The sequence below is a fragment of the Alexandromys fortis genome, unplaced genomic scaffold (genome assembly GCF_014885135.2).
Source record: "Alexandromys fortis isolate MF-2015 unplaced genomic scaffold, M_Fortis_MF-2015_v1.1 scaffold_50, whole genome shotgun sequence".
Classification (NCBI taxonomy): Eukaryota; Metazoa; Chordata; class Mammalia; order Rodentia; family Cricetidae; genus Alexandromys; species Alexandromys fortis.
In genome coordinates this window covers 6,896,122-6,918,420 of record NW_026067932.1, presented here as the reverse complement: position 1 = coordinate 6,918,420, position 22,299 = coordinate 6,896,122, and the positions used below count along the sequence as shown (strand labels likewise).

Genomic DNA, 22,299 nt, shown 5'->3' with positions numbered 1-22,299 from the left:
GTAACTGTAATTCTTGCTTGATACCTGTTTTGTTATATGTAATTTTACTGTGTTAAAGTTAAAACCTTCCTTTTCATTTAAACAGAAAAAGGGAGGTGATGTGGGATTCCCCTCTGTATGCTGTGAATACCACTGGTTAATAACGAAATTGTCTTGAGCCCCTGATAGGGCAGAACTTAGGTGGGTGGAGAAAACTAAACTGAAGGCTGGGAGGAAGAAGGTGGAGTCAGAATGAGAAGTCACGGAGCCACTGCCAGAGACAGGCATGCTGAAACCTCGCCGGTAGGCCACAAGCCTCACAATAAAATATAAAATAATGGAGATGGGTTAATTCTAGATGTAAGAGCTAGCTAGCAATACGCTTAAGTAATTGGCCAAACAGTGATTTAATTAATACAGTTTCTGTGTGGTTGTTACAGAAGTCTGGGTGGGCAGGAAAGAAACAAGTGGCCTTCCTACAACCAAGTCATCGTCTCAGCATGAGCTTAGATGTGACCGAAGGAAGCACACCACGAGCATTGCATGATGTTCCTACCCTACCGCTGAATGATGCAGGGCTGATTCAACACACAAAATCAATAACAATAAATAAATCATATAAACAGACTTACGGACAAAAAAATGACAAGATCGTCTCAGTATCACAATGGCTGCAGAAAAAGCCTTTGACAAAATCCAACAGGCTTCCATGGTGAAAGTCCAAGGGAGGAAGGGAGGGACGTAGAGAGGAAGAGAGGGAGGGGAGGGGAGGGGAGAGAGAGAGAGAGAGAGGGAGGAGTGAATATACCTCAATGTAATAATAGCTCTATATAACAGGTCCATAGCCAACATTATCTTAAATGGAGAAAAACTCAAAACCACCCTTTTAAAACCAGGGATGAGGCAGGTACCTCTGTCTGCTACTCCTGAGTTCTGAGAGTTTCTGAAGCTGGGCCTGGAATGAGGAACCAAGTCCCAAACTGTTCTCTCTCCCATGGTTTTACAGTTATGCCCCACATGGTAAGCATAGCCTTTGCTACTGCAAGGCTTTGACCACTTCAATACACCCAGACCAGCAGGATGAAGTTATCTGCAGTGCCCACGAGTTCCCACTTCCCCCATGTGTAGCCTGTGGTCCAGAGACGCCAAACCACACCCTGTCCCCCAGACTGACTCTTCCCTCTCAGGCATTGAGAAAACCGACTTCAGCCTTAATTCCGTCTCTTGTCCGGTGAACGAGGTTCTAAACAATGGACTTGGTTGTCTGCATTTTACAGCGGTGGGCTTGACATCTTTCCCTCTAGTTCTGGCCTCCTTTGTCTCTGCCCCTTCTTTCACCTGGGCCCATAGAATAAAGATTCTGTGAATCCCAGAGGAAATGTTACCTGGGCTGTGGGACTGTCTCTGGTTTCTGTCTTAGCCCATCCCTACTTTCCGCTGGACTCATTTGCAATTCTCTCCCAGAAGTGACAGGATCGTGTAACAGTCTCCGTATACTCCATGGAAATTAGCGAAGGAATTTTACATCCAAAGAGGACTTCCTTGTGGCGTCAAACAGAACCCAAGCGGTGCTATTTGAATTCTAGGGTTGCTTTGTGTTTCTCTACAGAAACCCATTGCTTACTAGGCAAGCTCCGTTTGGACTTATTTCAGGGGAAAGGGACATTTCTGCTCATTGCCTACAGAAGGAGTTCTGTTGTTTTAGGCAAAGGAGGATGGGGAGAAGACGGTCACACTTGAATAAGGAAGGAAGGAAATGAACCGGTTCCTGCTTTGGGGAAGGAGAGAACAGCTGTGCACCCAGCTGTAGGAGTGAAAACAATGAGAAAAAAAAATGACAAACTGTGTGTTGAAGCCGGAGAGACGGCAGACTGTCCCATCACAATTGTTATCTGCGCGCTCTGTCTGGAAACGCTGCTTCAGGGACCAGGCTGCATGGGAGGAGCTGACTGCATGGGAGGGGGCTCTGATGGCATGGGAGGGGGTGTGCTCCAGGAAATGCTGTAGGCTGAAAACCGCTAACTTCCAGAATGATCAGAAGGCTATCATAAATGAATATCAACCATGGCTTCCCCAGGAACGCAAACATCTCCTTTCTAGTCCAAGAGTTTACTTTCTGGAAATACTGACTCTGTGACTCAAGAATGATGTGGGAGGTCCTTCTGTATATGTGTTGCTTCTATTGGTTAATGAATAAAGCTGCCTTGGCCTATGACAGGGCAGAATATAGCCAGGCTGGAAGACATATATAGAGAGAGAAGCAGAGTCAAAGAGATGCTATGTAGCTGCCAAAGGAGAAAGACACCTGGCAAACCACAGCCTTGTGGCAATACACAGAATAATAGAGATGGGTTCATTTAAGATGTAAGAGCTAGCTAAAAGTACACCTAAGTCATTGGCCAAACAGTGTTGGAATTAATACAGTTTCTGTGTGATTATTTGGGTCTGGGCCGCCAAGAACAAAAGAGCAGTCTCCACTTATACAATAAGATGTCCATCATCACTTAAAGAAATACTTGTCAATTTTTTTCTCCAAGAGAGAAGTCTGTTGCCATGGCGTTTAGTTTATTGTCTCAGTTGAAACAGCTCTTTAATAAAATACCTGTAATATGTCAAATGAGGAATAAAATGAGGTTGTCCCTAGTTCAGCGGACAGAACTGAAGTAACAATTGATTGAATTAGGCAAACAGGGCATGTCAACGGGGTTTCCTGAAGCCTTGTAAAATGTGATGTAGAGAAAGCAATTCTATCTAGCCTGTATTCACAACTGTGGGAGTTACACAATTGCTGCATAAATATTCACTGAGATTCTTGAGTGAAACCAGGTACAAATGAAATAAGGGAAGTCAGGCCTCAGATTCGTGTCCCAAGGAGGACCGGGAGCCAGTCCTTGATCCTGCACATCACTGCACATCCCAGATCTCACAGAGGAGCGGGGTGAACTTGTGGTCGTTCACCCTCCAGGACATCAGCATCTCCGCGTGGTGATGGTTGAATGTGCGAAGCTCCGTCAAGCGGCCCAGGAGACAGGCAAAATGCTGAGGGTTCTCGGGCTGGTGAATCCTGCACAGTTTTTGTAGAACATCAAGCAGCGGTTCCTGAAGCTTCTCCACTGCCTCTCTATCCTTTATGTACTGTCTGTCTATTAGAGGGTTCGAAATAAAACAGCAAGATTAAAAAAGCAAAAAAAAAAAAAATCAATTGGGCATAATTATGACAGTGGCTATGCTTTTAAACATCTTTATAAATATTGTATGCTTAAATGTACAAAATTTTCAATGCAATAAAGTTACATGCATGTACACACACACACATATATATATAGTGGACTTACATGTAATCCAAGATGTGGAGCATCAAATGCTCCCAGAAGTTCCCCTAAACTCCCTTCCCATTCAAAGTCCTTGAAGGGAACCCACATAACAGGTGTAAGCATTCTGTCTCAGGGGCATCCTCAGACTTCCTGGGACATAGGGGATCAATGTGTGTAACTCTAGAAGGCGCTGCCAAACAGGTTTTTTCAATCATAATTATTAATGCCCAAAGAATACCAACAAGCAGCTGCCCAGTTCTCACATGTGACAATCATTTAAGGCTCACACTCTGTGTTTTACAAACTACGAATACAGTAGTATTTGCACCCAAATTAGTAAAGTCAACTTGGAAAGGACATTTTATGCAGGGAGATACTTATTCATTTCTACAATTTTGGAAACAACAAGAAAATTGGCAAAATCCAACTGTACAGACACAGGGAAGATGTAGAGGGTGTTTGTCGGGCCATAAATGGAACACAGGGCATCCCATGAACAAAAATCTTTTAAAGAACTTTCTGAAGGATGGAATCTTTGCTATGTTACAACGGTTATGATATCTTTGATATTCCCGCTCAAGGGTCAGCATCTGGCCTCTGTGGGCAGCTAATGGACAAGCCATCCCTTCTCCTCTCACCTCCCGCCCATATATTCTCACTGCTACGAGGTTCTGAGACGATTCCCACCATGTAGCCCAGGCTGAGTTCCGGTTTGGACTCCTCCTCCATTAGCTCCCAGGCACAGAAATTGCTGGCATGAGTCACTGTGTCTGTCTCTTGTTATTGTATAGTTTGTAAAATTCTACTTGCTTTAAAGAAGGTGTTATCTTCCCCATTATTTGAGAACAAGAAATAGTCTTGTAGAAGTGGTATCCAATTTACTCCTAACGTCTAGAGCCATATTTTCTATGTAGGAGCTGTTCAATAGGCAGTTATGGAAACCAGAGGGGTAATATTTTTTTAAATGCTGAAAAGGTATATTAAAATATTAATGATTTTCTACCTGAATAGTAAAATTATGGCCCATTTTACTTTGTTTGTATCTCTCTGCTTTGTTTAATACACACCGCTGTGCCTGTCCCGAGAAAGAAGTGAGCAATATGAAAATCCAAATGCAATTGTAAAATTACCTGGAGAGAGGATGACGATCGCCGTCAGCAGCGCGTACTCTTCCTGAGTCATTTTCAGTTCCCCGACACTTTTATAAAAACTAAACATGGGAGTTATATATTCATCAGAGATGCCTGTGCAGAAATTGAAAAACACACAGTTATAACAAGGCTTTTAACTTTGGTTATCATTATTGCAAGCATGTGTGTGTGTGTGTGTGTGTGCATGCGCGCATATGTTCACGTGTGTATGCATGTTAACGTCAGGCTACGACTTTGTGGAGCTGGTCCTCCCCTTCTCATGGATCCTAGTGACACACTCACGTCACCAGGCTGTGTGACAAGCACCTTTACCCTCAGAGGCATCTCACCAGCCCTCGCTGTGAGCGACTGAAGAGTGTAAAACCAGAAACGTGCGGATTTGCATCTGCCCCCGGCCACATGCACTCCTCCCAGCCAAGGGCAGAGTGTGGAAGCAAGGTCAGTAGGACCATCTCCAAGGGACAGCCTGTGTCTGATGCAATTGGCTCTGAGTTCAGCACGGTCTTTGACCACTGGTGTGGAACAATAATGCTCTTGGGTTAGAGAAACTTCCCAGAGTGCCACTGTTTTCTGGATGGGGCCTGTGACCTTAAACAATACCAGAGCAACATAAACAATGAACAAAACCCAGTCGTTCTTCAGGCCAGAAGCATAAGCAATTACACTGAATAAGCTGGGCAGAGTTGAATGGGTTCGGGCCTACCTGACACACCCATTGCCTACCGTGCATTCATCAGTATGGGGCCACTTTTTTCAAACTTAGGACATCAAACATGACAAATTTCTCTACACCCACTCCCTTCCTGATGTCTCCATTCTCAGTGATGGCTGTCCTTGCCACCCAGGTGTCTAAGCTGGCAGCTAAGACTCTGGTGTGTGGTCCTGTGGTCCTAACCGCTCCCCCTTCCTCCCTGTTGCCTTGTCTCTATAGCCCTTGGCACTGAGTTAGTTTCAACCACCATCTCTCATTATCTGGAGGATAGCAATTGCTTCCTCACTCCTGGCTTGTTTATTCTTCTCCAATCCATTCTCTACCCAGATCCGACCTCCCTGAACTTCAAATCACGTATTCTCCTCACTTTTGACTCACCTTCGGAGCCTTTCTATGGCTTCTGCTACACATGTACTTTTGTTTTAAATGGAGACCTCTGCCTCTCTGAGTTTGTGTTCACTCAGGCCTCAGTATGCCCTGTGCTCTTGACTACTCATTTCAAACACAGTGTGCCAAATATCAAACACACCTGGTACCTGGCGCACACCTTTAATCCCAGCACGTGGGAGGCTGAGGCAGACAGATCTCTGAGACTTCAAGGCCAGCCTGGTCTACAAAGTGAGTTTCAGGATAGGGATACACAGAGAAACCCTGCCAAGAAAGGTAGGAAGGAAAGAAGGAAGGAAGGAAGGAAGGAAGGAAGGAAGGAAAAAGGGAAGGAAGGAAGGAAGGAAGGAAGGACCAAACACCTTCCTCTAAATCCACTCCTTTCCTACTGTTTCTTCATTAAAATTTCTAAAATCTCACAAGCTCAGGGTATCTCAACCTTCCTAATGCTCCAACCCTCTACTGCAGTTCCTCATGTTGTGGTGACCCCCAACCATAAAATTATTTCATTGCTACTTCATAGCTATAAGTCTGTGACTGTTATGAATCGTGACATAAATATCTGATACACAGGGTATCTGATATGTGACCCCTTGTGGGAGTCACGACCCACATGCTGAGCATCCGTGGTCATAGTTCATAGTAACCAGCCCAAAGAAACACAAATAGAGAAAGGTGGTGCACACTTCAAACCAAAGTTGGCAGGCTTTGACTCGGTTTCCCTGCTTTTCTACCCTGGTTTTCCTCTAGCAGGATTCAGCTACTTCTGTCTCCCTCAGCAATTCTGCTTTCCCAATCTCTGTACACACATGGCCGTCTCTGCTTGGAATACCTTAATTCCCTTTTAAGTTCATTATCCTTGTTTATAATTTAAGACTTCTTGTGTCATTTTTCCCCCCTATTTACTCAAAAAATGATTCGTTTGGAGCTTGTGATAGGTATGGTTTCATTCCAGAGGAGAATGGGCTAAGGACCCGAGGAGACAGGAGAGAGATGGCTCTGACTTGCCGATGAACGGAGACGAGAATGAGCATGCCCGGACTGGTCCACGTGAGACTCTCCTGTTTTCTCCCTTCCTACACCAAACCTAGAGCCGCAGAATTCTGGCTGAACCACAGGAGACTGCAGTTGGCTCGCTGACTGGCGGCACACTTTACAGAAAGTCAGTTTGTCAGCAAGCCGACTCCTCGCCTTCAGAAGAGTTTGAAGACTCATGGCCTTTCCCACCGCTCCACACAGTGCCCTTGTCTCCCCCTGCGCTTCTGTTCATGTTCTTGACCCCGGTGGATTCTCTCCACAGCAGAGGCTTTGTTTAGCAAGCATCATATGGAAGAGTGACCTTTATCCCGCGGCTCCAGAATTGAGTTGAGGACCCATGACCAAACTAGATAGAACTTTAAAGGACTGGGGTGTGAGCCAGGGAATGCGGCTCGCAGCTTCCAACATGGGGTTAGAGGTTGTGAGCCAACTCGTGACTTTGAAATCTGAATCCCTGACATGGCCTGGAGCACGGTAACACTTCTAAAGCCATGGTTTTGTCATGTATGAAATGCGACCTGTGTCGCGACAGTGTTATGTAAGATGACACAGAGAATGTTTACTGCAAACCTGCCGCACAGAAAGACCTCAGAGGTGGGCAGCCCTGTAATCCCAACGAACTGGAAGGCAGAGGGAGGAAGAGAGCAAGGGCAAGAACTGCTACAGAGAAAGTCCAAGGATAGCTGGGTAGCTATGAGGCCTGAAGCTACTACGGAGGCCCATAGTGGCCAAGTGCAGAATGTCTGTGGTGGGCCCAGTCTCGGGGGTCCATCTAAAACACTAGCCCTGTACCCAGAGCTCAGGGAAATTACAGGAGCCAGAGGACCAGAGTGTCAGCGTCGTGACCGCGTCTTCTAGATAGGGCAGGGCAATGCACCCACACAGTCTCAGCGATATAGCTGCCCACGTAAGATCTGCGTAGGAACCACATCAACGGGCGTGCCAATGTGGATGTGGGAAATTTCTCAAGTCTCCACCCTGGATGAAGAGTTGCGGGTAAGAGAAGAGAGTCCACTTTCTCCAGGGATGAGCCCCCTGATAGGTTATCTAAACCCAGGGGTTCTGCCCCAAACGCAGACACATAGGAGCCATACTAAATGAACCCGACAGATATTCAAGAAGATGAGGTCTTGAATTTGTGGGGGTGGGGTGGGAAGGGCGACGCAGAAGGAGCTGGAGAGGGAAGGGAGGAGGAAAGCACTCGTCTAGCTAGTGGGAGGCGTGGGTTCAATCCTCAGCACTGCCATGATAAAGATGAATAAATAAGCGAAGAGACATACTACTTACCATTGTTATACAGATTCATGGCATTAACAAACTCGCCATAACCTCAATCCATTTTTAGTCTAGATTAACTCTGTGTTCGTCTGCCTTTACAAAGCAATATTGTTTTCTTTAATTAATTTCCTGTGTGTATGGTGGGGGAGGGGAGACTGGGGGTGCCACACTGCCCATGGGAAGGTGAGAAGACAACTCTTGGGGGTCGGTTATTTCCACCTTGTGGGTCCTAAGGACCAATCTCAGGCAAGTAGGCTTGGCAAGAGCCTGTATCTGCTGAGACATCTTGCCAGGCTAGTGTGTGTGTGTGTGTGTGTGTGTGTGTGTGTATTTAAAACATCTTTTAGATTGTTTCCAATTTGGGGGGGCCAGTAATGCCACTTTTGGGTATATACCCAAAGGATGCTCAATCACACCACAAGGACATGTGCTCAACTATGTTCATAGCAGCACTGTTTGTCATAGCCAGAACATGGAAACAACCTAAATGCCCCTCGCTCGAAGAATGGATAAAGAAAATGTGGTACATTTACACAATGGAGTACTTCTCAGCAGCAATAAAAAAAAAACAAAAACAATGATATCTTGAAATTTGCAGGCAAATAGATGGATCTAGAAAACATTATATTGAGTGAGGTAACCCAGATCCAGAAAGACAATTATAATATTTACTCACTCATAAGAGGCTTTTAAACATAAAGCAAAGAAAAACCAGCCTACAATCCACAATCCCAGAGAACCTAGACAACAAAGAGGACCCTAAGAGAGACATACATGGATCTACATAGGAAGGAGAAAAAGACAGGGCCTCTCTACCTGTACTGGAACTCACTATGTAAACCAGGCTGGCCGCTGCCTCCCACGTGCGGGGATCAGAGGCATCTGCGCACACCTGGCTAAACACGTCATTTTACTTTACTCGGGACGAATGCCACTCATCTGGTCAGTGTTCTAACGTTTTCTTTTAACTAAAGATTTTCTTTTTTGTCTTCAAAAATTAGCAGTCTTGGCTGTAAGTGGAGTACATGCCCCTCATCCTAGCACGTGGGAGACTGAGGCAGGAGGATGTCGAGGTCAGAGGGCAGCCCAAGACACATAGCAAGACTCAGTCTAAAATCAAGCACGGCTGTCCTTATGCCCCTGCCATATTCAGGGTCTGCACCCACGAGGAAAGATCAGCTCATGTCACGACTGGGCTATAACTTTGTTTTGTTTTTACCTTTTAAGAGAGAACCTCAGTAAATTCTTGATGCTTTTAAACTTTTCGAACAGATTTATGTGAAACAATTTTTATTGACCCTTCTTTAAAATACATTTAAATTATTGGTACAACTACCAAAATAATCTTTTTTTCTAGCCAAATTCCATTCATGTTTTCACCACAGTGCGATCAGCGCCCATGAATACGCTTCCTACTTGCCACACCTGTATCTCTGACGTCAGCATCTGCATATATCATCAAATAGGCTAAGGACCAAGTGAGGAGGTGTCACCGAAGGCCCTGCCGTATATTCATACATCTGAGAATTGCTCAGTTTATTTACTAGTAACCACACAGACTTCTGTTCCTTCGGATGACTCAGCTGTGTGAATGAGCAATCGCGGTTTTATTATTTTGAATCATTGACTTCTTTACGAATGACTGCCTCGTCCCAGGACGTCTCTTTTGAGAGCACTGATCTGTGAGCCGGTGTCTCATGAAGCGTGGGTAACTGTTTCCCTGGAACACGTAACGAGAGGCCAGATGAATCCTGACAGTGTGAGCCATAACAATATCTCATTACATGTTTGTTTATGTGTGTGTATGCACATATACATGTCATGCACAGGTGTGGAGGTCAGGGGACAATGTCTGGGTGTCGGTCCCTGGGATCAGACTCAGATGATGGGGCTTTGTGACAAGCACCTGCCTCTGCTGAGCCATCACTTTAAATGCCACGGGATTTAGACACCATCAAAATCAACCCATCTGAAAATGTTCAATATTTAGAATTTATCTTTGATCGCCAACTTTTCTAATTCATTCATCCTTCTAAAGCCTTACTTACCCTCCAAAGATGCTGCCTCCTGCAGATAATTATAGTTGATGAAGTTTGGGGGAAGAATAAGATAGAATGCTTACTACGATTGTTTTATTTGGTACATGTTGTAGAAGCCAGGAATATAGAAAATATAGAAAATAAGCAATAGGTGAGTTTTTAAAATTGATTTTCCTGCAAGACAGATCAAGTTTAAGTCTTCTCTGGGAGCCAGAGTCAACGTCATTACTAAGGACAGAAGTGTAAACAGTAAAACTACGAAAGCGTAATGACAACATCATCCTGAAGGGGGCAGCCCTTTCCCGTTCTCCGGCTTCCTTCTTTCCAAACACTTGAATTTGTTTCATTTTTCACTTAGGACCAGCTGGCTCAATGTTGGCCACAAGAGGGCCACAAGAGTCAGACTCACCCATAGACACTGACATGGAAAAGTCCTCTGGGGAGGGGCGCCCCTGTGATTGGTGAATTAATTATTTAAGGATGAAAAATGTCATCTGAAAGAATAACCTCAGCAAAAACACTGTTGTACTTTGTTTCTCTTTGCTCTGTGTTTCGAGGGTGCTAGGGATCAACCCCGGAGCCTCGGGATGCCAGACAAGGGCTTGGCCACTACTCTCTTTAAATGTGTCATTTCTTACGTAACTGACTTCCCAGTGTTAATCAGGAATGAAAACAGGCAGTTTCTCTGATGTGGGAATATGTACTGTATATCATGTAAGCCACATTTCCCAGTACTCTTGGTGCCTCTGTATGATTTATTCTTATCGGTGACCTCAAGATAGACCGGGCACCTTGTTTAAAATGATGCCATTTGCTCAAAACCACGTAATCTGAACTTTCCCCAGAAATAACACCACGCCAGTAGCACAGGAGTTAAATACACACCTGAGCATAGCATCCAAGTCTATGCCTTCAACTCTCCAAAGCGAGTTTTCCCTGCCCCAGCGTTTTCCTGAATGAACAACAGCTTTTCTAGGAACCTAAAGTTTAGTTTGTTCCAGACCAAGACCCGACCACTCTAGGTTCATTCCCATAACAGAGGCAGCATCTGGAGACGGCAGCACAATTCTTGTCACTGATATTAAAGGGGACGCTCCTGAAACTCCCTCTAGAGATCTCCACTCTCCTCCTCCCTTTCAACCATGACTGTTGTCTTGCTTAGAGGTGACACTTACAGTCTTTGACCACTAACTAGAAGAACTTGTCTGAGGTTAAAGACAACACCCAAGAAGAGAAGATGAAGAAGACAGCAGCTGTTTCTCTGTGTGCTGAGCCCCCAAATTAACCGTTTTTGCTAGTGCCTCTTCTGGTTTTTGAGCTAACATTTTCCCCCTACTTTTCAAAAATGTTACCAACTTCAGGGCTTCAGTACATGACTGACAAGCATCCAACCACTGAATTACATCCCTAATACTTACAAACTTGTGTGTGTGTGTGTGCGCACGTGTGTGTGTAAGAGGTCAACACTAGCTAGCTCCCTTCATCACTGAACTTGCTGCCCACTGATTTGGCAAGACTAGCTGGCTAATGTGCTCCAGGGATCTTGTCTCTGCCCCCTGCAGCACTGGGGTCCCAGGCTACGTGTGGGAGCTTTCAAGTGACTCAGTTTCCATCTGGAGTCAGTTCTGACTTTAAAAAGTCATTTGAGTTCAGGCTTGCCTGCTCTGCCTGTGTGAGAAAGTTCTGATTAAACCCATGGGAAAGAGCATTTTCCCCACGAGAAAAGAACACACTGTCTAGTAAAAAGCACACTGCCAATGCCAAACCTTAGAAACGCTGAGATAAGACAGGACACTGCTTACTCAAGGACAGGAATGGTCTTGTAGGTAGGTCCTACTCTACCTTGCTCTGCTTTTGTATACAAGCAGGTTCTGAAATAAACCCGGGGCTGTACAGAGTAAGCCGGCAGTTGCCCAAATCCATCCCGTGTTTTCTTTTTCCATCTCTATTTCTTTCAATCTGACATTTCCTTAATCCTCGTGCCCCCGCGCAGATCCCCGCAGCTGATTTTGCTGGAGCACGCTCTAACACGTATGCACCCAGCTTTTAACATGGATGCTCCGCTCAGGTCTTTGTGCTTGCACGGCAGGCCCTTTCCTGACAGAGAGGACCCGCTCCTTGTTTTCTTCCCTTCTAAAAGCCACATCAGCTGGATTTCCTGTGACCTTCATCCAAGGTCATAACTGGTAGTGTCTCTAACAGAGGACGCAGACAGCTCCTCTTCAGGGTTCCTCCCCTGAAATACAACCCAAGGCCCCTGTTAAAGTGAGGAACTGCTTCCATGTTCAAACACTGCTTTCCCCCACCTCAGTGGGGCAGTAGAATTAGCTACTTTTGTCTCCAAACTCAAGTTGACCACACCTATCCAAATCACAGCTCCCCTTCTCACCAGGGTGTAAAAACTAAACACAAAGGTATAAGGGAAGAAACAGGGACTCCGCCCCCATGCGGCCTTGCCTGGGAACGGCCGCCCCACCGGTGTTCCTTATTAATCTTGGGAATGTATCTCTGCTAATCAGCCTCCTAATGGAGACGCGGAAATCCATACACGTTTGCTCAGCTAGAGAGTGCTATGTTTATCCAAGTTCCTATGACAAAGGTGACATAGCTATAAAATGTAATAAAGGCAAGAGAGATCATTAAAACAACTGAAGGGCCAGAGAGACGGCTCAAAGGTAAAGGAGCTTGCTGCACAGGCCGGGCAACCCGCATAAAGGTGGAAGGAGAGAACCAACTCCACAAAGTTGTCTGGGACCTCTACACACACGCTGTGGCATGTGCAACCAGAAGCATAACATACACACACAATAATAATTAGTACGATTTTGAGAAGACCACTAAAGCCTTCTTAAAATACTAAGACAGGTTTTATTGCAAGACTCTGACCAAGTGAGTCATTTGGGCCTTGACTATCAGCTCTAATTTTTAAAAGCTTCAATCAGTTTAACAATTAAAAAAGAGGTTAATTTAAAATATTAATAAATAATATGTCCTGCATTAGTCCTGGTAGCGAACGTGTATTTGCTCAGATTAGATTTTACTAGGGGTTGCGACTCATCAGCGTTTGGGATGCCAAGTTTCCGACTGAACTCAACAAATTATACCCATATAAGAATACCTAGTAGGCACTGGGTACCACTGCAGTGCCAGGCCAAGGTCTCAAGCAGTTACTGGAGCAACAAAAGAGGCGGATGTGTAATAAATACGTAAGGCCCAAGGCTGAGCAAGTACAAGGTGTTAGAGACGAATAAGGTGTCTGCTCAGCAGCACTAAAAATATCAGCTCCTAAACGACTTCAAAACTTCTTCACGTGAAGGCAACTGCTTTCTATAAGTCAGCCTCAAGGGGTCCGTGCCAAAATTAACACGGGATCCCTTTGAAAAGTCAAACTAGAGGGGGTAAGAATGTAAGCTACCTTAAGCAATGCCTTTCTCATAGACGGTCTGTAGTTAGAGCTTTGCATTTTCAACCCTTCGGAAGACAGTATTTGAACCCATCGCCGGTTTACCTGTTCTCAGGGAGATGTAGCTATGCTGTTTACGGCTCACGCCTGTTTCAAAGGACAGAAAAGAGGCCTTGTATACTCTACTGCATACAGTGTCGTCTAGCATGGCTCTGTTGCTAGCTACAACTTCGTCACCCTAATCCAAGTGTCTTGTTTCTCTGACCTCGTTGTCTGTAATCATTCAAAGAAGCAGCTTGACGTCGCTAGCCACTGCTTGTATTTTATTCCCCTGACGGAGGGCGACGATGTGTTTTTCTGGGTTTTATCCTGACTGGCCAAAAGCTGGTAGATGTTAGACCTTGGCAAATGACAGGGGCAATATATAGAAAGAACACTGGGCCTCCAAAATCCTTGCGCTCATTTCCTAGGTGTTTGCTGATCTGATCCGATGTGCAGCCTTGGCCCGTCAAGGCCACTGAAACTACTTACAAGATGATGCAAGGAAAAAAAAACATTCCAAGTCTTAAGATACACTGTCATCCTGACAAATACCTGTGAATTGGATATTACTTTGTATATATTGTGGGGGGAAGACACCCCCAAAAGCCTTGGAAATGTTGGGATTTACTTAAATTTGAAACAGACCAAACAAGTTGTTTCATTTTATGAGGTTGCTGCTGCCGAGTGCCTTGCTGTCCAAATGCACAACCCTTAGAGTTAAACAAGCCCGATTCAGTCCTATCACATTTTATATTATCATATGATTATTCTTATTTTTATTAAAATGTTCAGGTCAGAAGCCTAGTTTGCATTACAATACTACATTTGGAATAAAACATTGATGCGAACAAATTATATAGAAACAATTCCACTGCCAGAGACTAAGTCAGCTACAAGTTCTGTAGCTTCAATTAACACAAATAAACACTTGCTCCCTTTAAGTAACAGCATCTCAGGAGTTGGTATCTTTGTGGATATAATTTGGGCATGATAATAGAAACGGCATGAATCTGCAGAACAAAAAAATTAATTTTTATATTGTAGACTTTGAAGACTTCTTCTGTAGGCATCAACAGGGTGAATTTGAAAGACCGTGTTATCCTAGAAATAACATATCACAGAAATGAGGCCTACTACATTAGCATAAGAATAAAAAGTTATTCTTAAAGGTCATCTTGAAAGATGGGATTTTGATGTGATATGTGGACACACAGTGTTCTGAAGAGTCTGCTGGGAGTAAGGGACTCATGAATATTAATAAATGGAAGACACACCGTCATAGATAATAAAATATGAGACAGCATGTGAGTTCGGGTGGTTTTCACTGTCACAATACCTGGTTGGTATTTGGAGACAGTTTCTTATTATGAACCAGAGACATGCATATTTATTGGCACAGATTATATTCTGGAAGATTTTATCACTGCACTTTCATGAAATTGGAAAAAACCCACAGTTTTCAACTTACAACCTTATAAGTAAAGATGATTTTTTTTAGACTCTGACACATATTTAACCCGAAAGAGCCTCGTCATTTCTCGCTTAGCTATTCCATTTGTTTCTATGTCTCCTTGCTTCTCCTCAGTCCCTGCAACAATACATCTCCATTATAACCAGAAGGATCTTTCTGTGGCAGAGATAAGATCATGATGCGTTTGTTGAGAATATTATTAAGGTTTTCTATTGTACTGACGTTAAACGTCTTCTGTGATGTTCAGTGTCCCCAATGGCCTAGTTCATTTTCAGCTTCATAGATAACACTTTCTAAAACACCCGGCACTTGTGAGTGCTGGACATGGGATGCCCTCGTTTGGCCACGGCCTTGCATTTGCTCTGCCTGTGTCGCTATATCCTCACCGTCACAGCCCGACACGTTCCTAACCATCCTCCGTGACACACTCATCAGCTTCTGAGCCTGTCCAATACACCTTCCCAGGGATGTGGGCCCACTTCCGGGCTCCAGATCTTTAGGGGGTCATCTTACGTCATCCACCCCCATTCCCCAACCAATACATAATCTCATAGTAAAATAAAAACATCTTATTTTAAGGATCCCCCCCCCCAAGAAAAATTAGACAGAATTTATGGAAATTCATCCCAGTGTCTCTTGGCAGTTCCCGCCATAATATCACTCCATAATATTCATAATACTGAATAATGCGTAGTGTGATTTCATTTTACCTCCTAATGGGTAGTGTAGTGTATTGATTTAGATGTACAGCTTCTAGCTGAGGATGTAGCTCAATAGAAGGCCAAATGCCCACCGCATGCAATGCCCTATTCAATTCCAATCATTGCAAAATAAACCTAAAAAGACATATGGCTTCCGGAGACCCGAGTTTAGTGAGGATGATGTTAGGACTGATTTCACAGGACGATGTTTAGGCTTGGTCTGAACCACGTGTAAATTACTCAGAACAATGTCTGGAATCCTGTGTGTGGTGTATAAGTACTGATTATAGTTGTTTCTTATTTTATTTTGAATAGGATGGAAATAGCTTGATACTAGTCTTTTATCCCTATAGGCTGGGAATAAATGAATCCTTTTTCTGAACTGGCTAAACACAATTTCACTGTAGTATTTTCAATTTAATGAACTTTTAATATTTCTTCTTCTGACCCTTCATCTTAGTTCAGAGAAGAATATTTTGCTGTTACTAACAGGATTTTTGAACTAAGATTCCCAAGGTCGCATCTATTTAACCTCTATCTTTTAGAGCTGTTCTTCATGCTAAGCCTTGTGTGATGCTGCCTGGTAGCCTAGGGCCCATTGTCATAACACGTGTGTCAGTTTTACTCGGATTAACAAACCCTTTAGCACTCACCACTGTTTCGAATTCTTTCTTCCAACAGGTCTGCGTGCCCAACGGGGAGTTTCTTATTGAAGATCTCTGCCGAGCGGAGGAACATGGCTTCAACCGCAGACCCTTTCAGCAACGCAATCTGATCCTCGTGGTCCAATGTCTGAAACCCTACGGTCATAGTCAAGCAAGGTCAAGGGTTGCGTTTGTCCAACAGTAGTTCATACTGTTCATATAGGATAATATGGCATGCACACATTGTAAGATTTCATCATCACCATCATCCTCACTGATCAAGCACCTCCACCAACCGACTCTGAAACTGTCTCACGGTAGGTCTTCACGTGGAGCGCACTGAGTACTTTAACTGGGCCCCCCAAAGAGAAGCTGACTTTTTTCTTCATGGAGTCAGATTTACTGAATGAAGGCAGTGAAAGCAGATGCCAAATGCACGGCAAGCACACACATGAACCTGGCCGACTCACATGAAGTGACCCTTGGAAACTGGATATAGGCAGATCTGCTCTGAGTCATTATTCTGGTCACACCTGGCATACAGGGTCAACTCGGAAAATAAAAGCACCCGGAGCCAGAAAAATAGTCTTGATGTGTCCTAAATATTGGGCTGATTTGTGAGGCTTAGTCAGAATGTAGAGCATGAGCCACACATCCCACAAGTCTATTGGTGTCATCTTGAGGTATGTTCTCTGAGCTAAGGTCTACACCATGGCGTGTGGAGAAACAGACAAAGCCAGGGAAGACTATTAACCTCAAAGAATAGAACACCACCTGGAAAACACAAAGTCCTCATCCGGGCTTTTAGAGCTCCCCCACCCTCTGCAAGTGCTCTGACTCCCTCCCTATGTCTCCTCTCCCTGTCCTCCTCCTTCCTCCTCAGGCCCTGGCTGTATTGGGAGCTGAAAGGTTGCTGCTGCCTCATGAAGGCTCTTCCCTGGCTTCCCCATCCCCGCCTCCTCACAGGTGTCAGTTATCTCTGCAAGGCTATCCTGGGTAAAGCTCCAAGCTCTCCCTAGATCCTGCTTCATTTCTGTCCACAGAAGGCTCCACTACCTGTCATGATACAGTGGATTCGTTTCATTATGTATTGTTTGCTACATTTGTTGCAATATAAACTTTTTAGAGCAGAGACTGTCTATTTTTCTTACTTTTGTAGCCTCAATGCCTGGACACATCATAGCCACCTGCCACCATTTGTTGGGCAGCAGAATGAATGAGTAAATGAATGATAAAAACCCACAATTTTTTGTGCATGCTGACACACGATGGTGAGAGACAGAGAGAGGCAGAGAAAATGTCTCAGAGTCTAATGGCTAAGGAGAGGGTTAGACAGCAAAGGGCATTCAAAGAGAGCAATGCTAAGGATTCACAGTCACCAATCGAACTGGACCAGAGAGTTAGCTCAGTTAGTAAAGTGACTGCCTAAGCCTACATGAAGCCTTGGGTCCCATCCCTTCCCTTAGCGTTACATCAAATTTAAATTTGGATGTGGGGGTATGTGCCTGTAATACTTGTGAGGTAGAAGCAAGGAGATCAGAACTTCAAGGTCATCTTGTATTATCTCATGAGTTTGAGGTCAGTCTGGCCTCCTTGAGGAAAGTCACTATACTGAGACCCTAAGGACTGGGAAGATAGTCAGGGTCACAGGTTCTGCTCACTGGATCTCCAGCACCTTGGACAGTGTCCGGCAGAGGCCGTTCTAAATAGAAAGACTAATATCCACAAAATACCCTTTTAATACTGGCATTATACTAGCCTTGCTGATACTTGTAGTGTTATTTCTAGAATATTATTAGGGGGAAATGGTCGACAAAAGCCTTTTGTCTTTTATTTCCTTCTGTGTTTTAAGATTTTTCCTTCTGCTTTATTCACTGAACACACATCAATGCGCTCTCCCTCAGAAACGGGACCAGGAATGATGAGGAGCTAAGATATTGTCACTGCTTTCAGAGAGCCACATCCCTAAAGCCTCTTGTCACCTGTTATGACTTAGATCCAAAGCAGCTGACCTTGTAAGCTGAAAAACATCTTCTCAGTAATAATTTTAGAAAATGTCATAGCCCTCTCTACCTTGTTCATTTATTCTCCCCACAATGTTTCTTTGTGTGTGTGTGTGATCTTGGTTTTGAATCAAGATGGGTGTCACCTTAATTAGCATATATCAAATTAAGCTCCTTTTTCATCACTAGTAAAGAAACAAGAGAATATTAATGTCTCAATGACAGCGAAAACTTTCTCTCCATGTTTTTATGAGTTTCATTAAGCTAATGTCTATCTGTGACACATTTAATAAAAGAATGCTGGGAAATAGCCAGCAAATTAGCATGTCTAATTAAAACCCTATGTCAGAAGTTATCGTCTGGAATTTAACAAATATTATTCAGTTACTGAAAGTATTGATTACACTCTATACTAAGAAATTGTAAATGCACTTATGTTTTTCAAATTCTTTTGAGACAAATTTTATCGGGTAGCCCAGGCTAGCTTTGTTAATGTTTTTCCATGGACACAATCACCTCTCAGACAACCCTGATGCCCCAGATACGCAGACGAGGCCGGCTGGGGAATGTGGCTTGGTACTCCTGGTTCTTTCCTGGAGAAAGTTCATATACTGAGCACATGGGGACATAGTCTTTCCTTTCCCTTACACAACCCCTACGCATCTTTGAATCTGTCTTCCACGTTTCCTCCTTCTCTCTCCCACCTCTCCTCCTCTTCTTGCTTTGCGTCTTCTTCCCCAGACTTCTTGAGGAGCAGACTAACTGTTCCTCCTGCTTCTTGTCTCTTTCCCCTCGAGTCCACCTCAGATAAACCTGATAAGGCTTATCTGCAACCAAAATTTCATCATTTCTTGAAACCTCTTTACCACCCAGGGGGCAGCAGCTAAATCCCATAGTTCCAATTTGCTTTACTGTGTAATCAAAGAGCATAATCCTATAGCTACACTGATTTGCTTCTCCCGTCACATGTGTGTGTGTGTGTGTGTGTGTGTGTGTGTGCAGGATGGTATATAAGTTCATGTGTGCAGTTTTTTATTGTGTGTGTATCTGTACATGATGTGGGTGTGGCTTTGTGAAAGTCAGAGGTCAACATTGAGTGTCTTCTTCAAACACTCTCTCTCTTTCTCTCTCCATTTTAGTTTTGAGACAGACTCACTGATCTGGTCTGGACCTCCTGTCTTTTCCTCCCCAGTTCTGGGGTTAGAGGAGCACAGCGCCCATGCCTGGCTGTTTACTGAGGTACTGGTGACTCAGAATCAGGCTTGTGTCTTTGACCTGTGCAGGTACCTGCGAACATGTGTGTGCAATAAAAAATAAATTAAAAAAAATACTGACTTGCATATAATTCTTCCTGAGGGCTCAGGTTTTCTCAAATCCAATTCCCTTCTGTTCAGGTAGCACTGTGTGTGTGTGTCTGTGTGTATATTTGTATATAATACTTTCACTACCCTTCTTTAAGGGAATAGCATTAATGGGGTATCAACCACTTCTTATTGAATAAAAATGACAACTTTTCAAAGTCTCAATCCTGAACTATTGATTTGGAAGATTTTTTTTTCTTTTTTAAGAGCACGATCTAATGTGGTCTCAAAGTTAATATGCAGCCAAGAATGGCCTGAACTTCTGTCTCCCCTGCTTCTACCTCCCCCTCCTTCTTTTTCTTTTTTTAAAAAAAGATTTATTTATTTATTAGTATACTGTGTTCTGCCTGCATGTTTGCCTACAGGCCAGAAGAGGACACCAGATTTCATTACAGATGGTTGTGAGCCACCATGTGGTTGCTGAGAATTGAACTCAGGTCCTCTGGAAGATCAGCCAGTGCTCTTAACTGCTGAGACACCGGGATTTCTAAGGATATACCCTCAGGCCTCATTTACACAGCTCCAAGGATCAAACTCAGAGCTTTGTGTGTGTTAGCCAAGTATGAGACCAACTGAGCTACACCTCCAGCCCAAGGAAGGACGATTCTAAATTATTCTGAAAACGCATTCTGCCTCTAACTTTTCATGTCTAAAGTAACTGGAAGCATCAAGTCAGATATGATTTTATGGTTGAAGCTCTCAGCATGATAGGGAAACTGTACAGTATAGCAGAGTGGTTGCTATGGAAACCCCCAGCAAAAGAAACCATGACGATAGACCTGATCACACCAGAACGTTTTAAGAACTGAACAAATATTGTACACGGAGTGATTAATATGATCATGGCACATGTTATACATTTCAAGAACATTCACATTTATTATTTTTAAAAAGTACCTGGAAGCTTTTTTGTGAATTCTACAAGAACCTGTACATGACTGGTAGCCATTTCTGTTAATATGAGAAAATTTTCTTCTGCACTAAATTCTTCTTTTAACTAAATTTTAAGAAAAAAAGTGAACGATTAATAAATAGACAGGGTTAGGACAACTCCATATAAAACCATTAAAGGAAAGCAACAGACTTGAATAGTGGAATTTATAGGCCCAGACCAATTTCTCAGATCTTCGGAAATCAAATGCTATTTACAAGATAGATCTGTGGCTTGTTTAATTACTTAAGGGTAATAAAAGTTTGAACATATTACTGGAAATCTCAATACAATCACTTTGAGTAACATATTTATATATAAATCCCACCACCTTAAAGGTACTAAAAGCTCTGGGAAAATGTTAACTTTAAGCAAGTGTATTTTCAGAAAGCATACATACGATTTTATTTGTTATTTCCTGCGGCATCCTCTGTTTGCTATATGAATCCATAATATAATGCAGAAGGTTCTGCTGATCTGGGGTGAGTTCAGTTTTCTCCTACACTGGCAAGAAAATGGAAGGTGTTAGGGAGGGTGGCTAAAGACACATTCAAATACATACACTTATCTGAAAGGAACTGATAGCAAGGGATTTTTCAAAGCCGTAAGAGCTATGGGCTTTCATGGAGTCGAAAGTCAGTTTCTCTGGGTCCTGGCACATGCAGCTACATATTTCCCTAAAGTTGTCTCAACTTTGCTGTTTTTTCCTATTTAGAAAAGATGAGCAATAAAACACTCTCTTCGTGTGTCTCATGGGAATAAACAGAGTGAATATGGAGGCTGTTGAGCCCCGTCATACGTGAAGGTCAGCAGAAGTTCAAGGTTAAACCATCGCTTGAAAAGGTTTCCTGGGTGTTAAATGGAGACTCCACCTACACACACTCGTCTATATTCAAGGGTGGCAAACTGTGGCTTGTGGACCAATTCCATCTTTGTGAATAGAAAGCTTTACTGGAACGTGGCCATGCTCCTTTGCGAATATATTGTCTGAGCTGCTTTTGAATTAAAATGGCAGTTATGTAGCGGTCGTAAAGAACACACGGCCAAAGCCTAAATGCCTACATGTCTAGCATGTTATAGACAACAGTCTGCTGACACTACAGTCATGAGTCTGCTCAACCCAGACCCTAAACAGCTCTCTCTGTCTCCACTGTCTCTGGAGAAATAGGAACCACAGTGTCAATGCTTTGCTTTCTTACACCAAAGCATCACTGATGAGCATTTGGCAGAACTGTCCTCTCCCATAAGATTACTGTTCCTGATATCAGTGCAAACCATGAGTTTAACAACCTAGCAGGATGAGGTGATCCTCTCCCAACGCGTCCAGGCAGAAGCATAGCTTGCCCATCATGGTTTATTTGTTTTTCAGCTAAGCACATGAGAACCGTTCCTGTCGCTCGGTGATTTATCATGGTGTGTGTGTGTCTAACCAGGCCAGTTGTCCCCTCACTTTGTCCTTAGTTATCCAATGGATGTCTTAAGAGATTTTTTTGATTCTATAAAAAGGGTTTCTCTGTTGAGACACATGTGTGGGATCCTGCTTTACCCTTTGATGAGGAGCAATCCACAGCCTCTGCTAAGTTCAGAGTTCCCCAGTCAGAGCTTTCCTTCTCAAGGGCAAGGGTGGGGTGGGGAGTGGGGGTATGGCTAACAAAACTCAGGTAGAACACAGGCCAGGTAGTGCAAGCTTTTCATCCCAGAATTCTAGAGGCAAATCCCAGCCCTTGGGAGACAGAGGCAGATGGCTCTCTGTGAGCCTGAAACCAACCTGGTCAAATTACTGTGTTCTGAGACAGCCATCCACAGTGAGATCCTGTCTCCAAAAAACAAAACAACAACAACAAA

General features: G+C 43.7%; 1 protein-coding gene across 4 annotated transcripts in view; it reads right to left on the bottom strand.

The window, feature by feature from the left end:
• Window positions 1–2,523: 2,523 nt before the first annotated feature.
• Nr1h4 (nuclear receptor subfamily 1 group H member 4) overlaps window positions 2,524–22,299 on the bottom strand; it is a 63,805-nt gene continuing 44,029 nt past the window's right edge. For all 4 annotated transcript variants that reach the window (XM_050145650.1, XM_050145651.1, XM_050145648.1 and 1 more), the window contains 5 exons: window positions 20,855–20,953; window positions 20,421–20,520; window positions 16,169–16,315; window positions 4,424–4,537; window positions 2,524–3,122 (listed from right to left, as the gene is read on the bottom strand). In XM_050145650.1, the coding sequence (XP_050001607.1) occupies window positions 2,884–3,122; window positions 4,424–4,537; window positions 16,169–16,315; window positions 20,421–20,520; window positions 20,855–20,953 (699 nt within the window). In that variant the 3' untranslated portion in view covers window positions 2,524–2,883. The remainder of the gene's footprint in view (window positions 3,123–4,423; window positions 4,538–16,168; window positions 16,316–20,420; window positions 20,521–20,854; window positions 20,954–22,299) is intronic.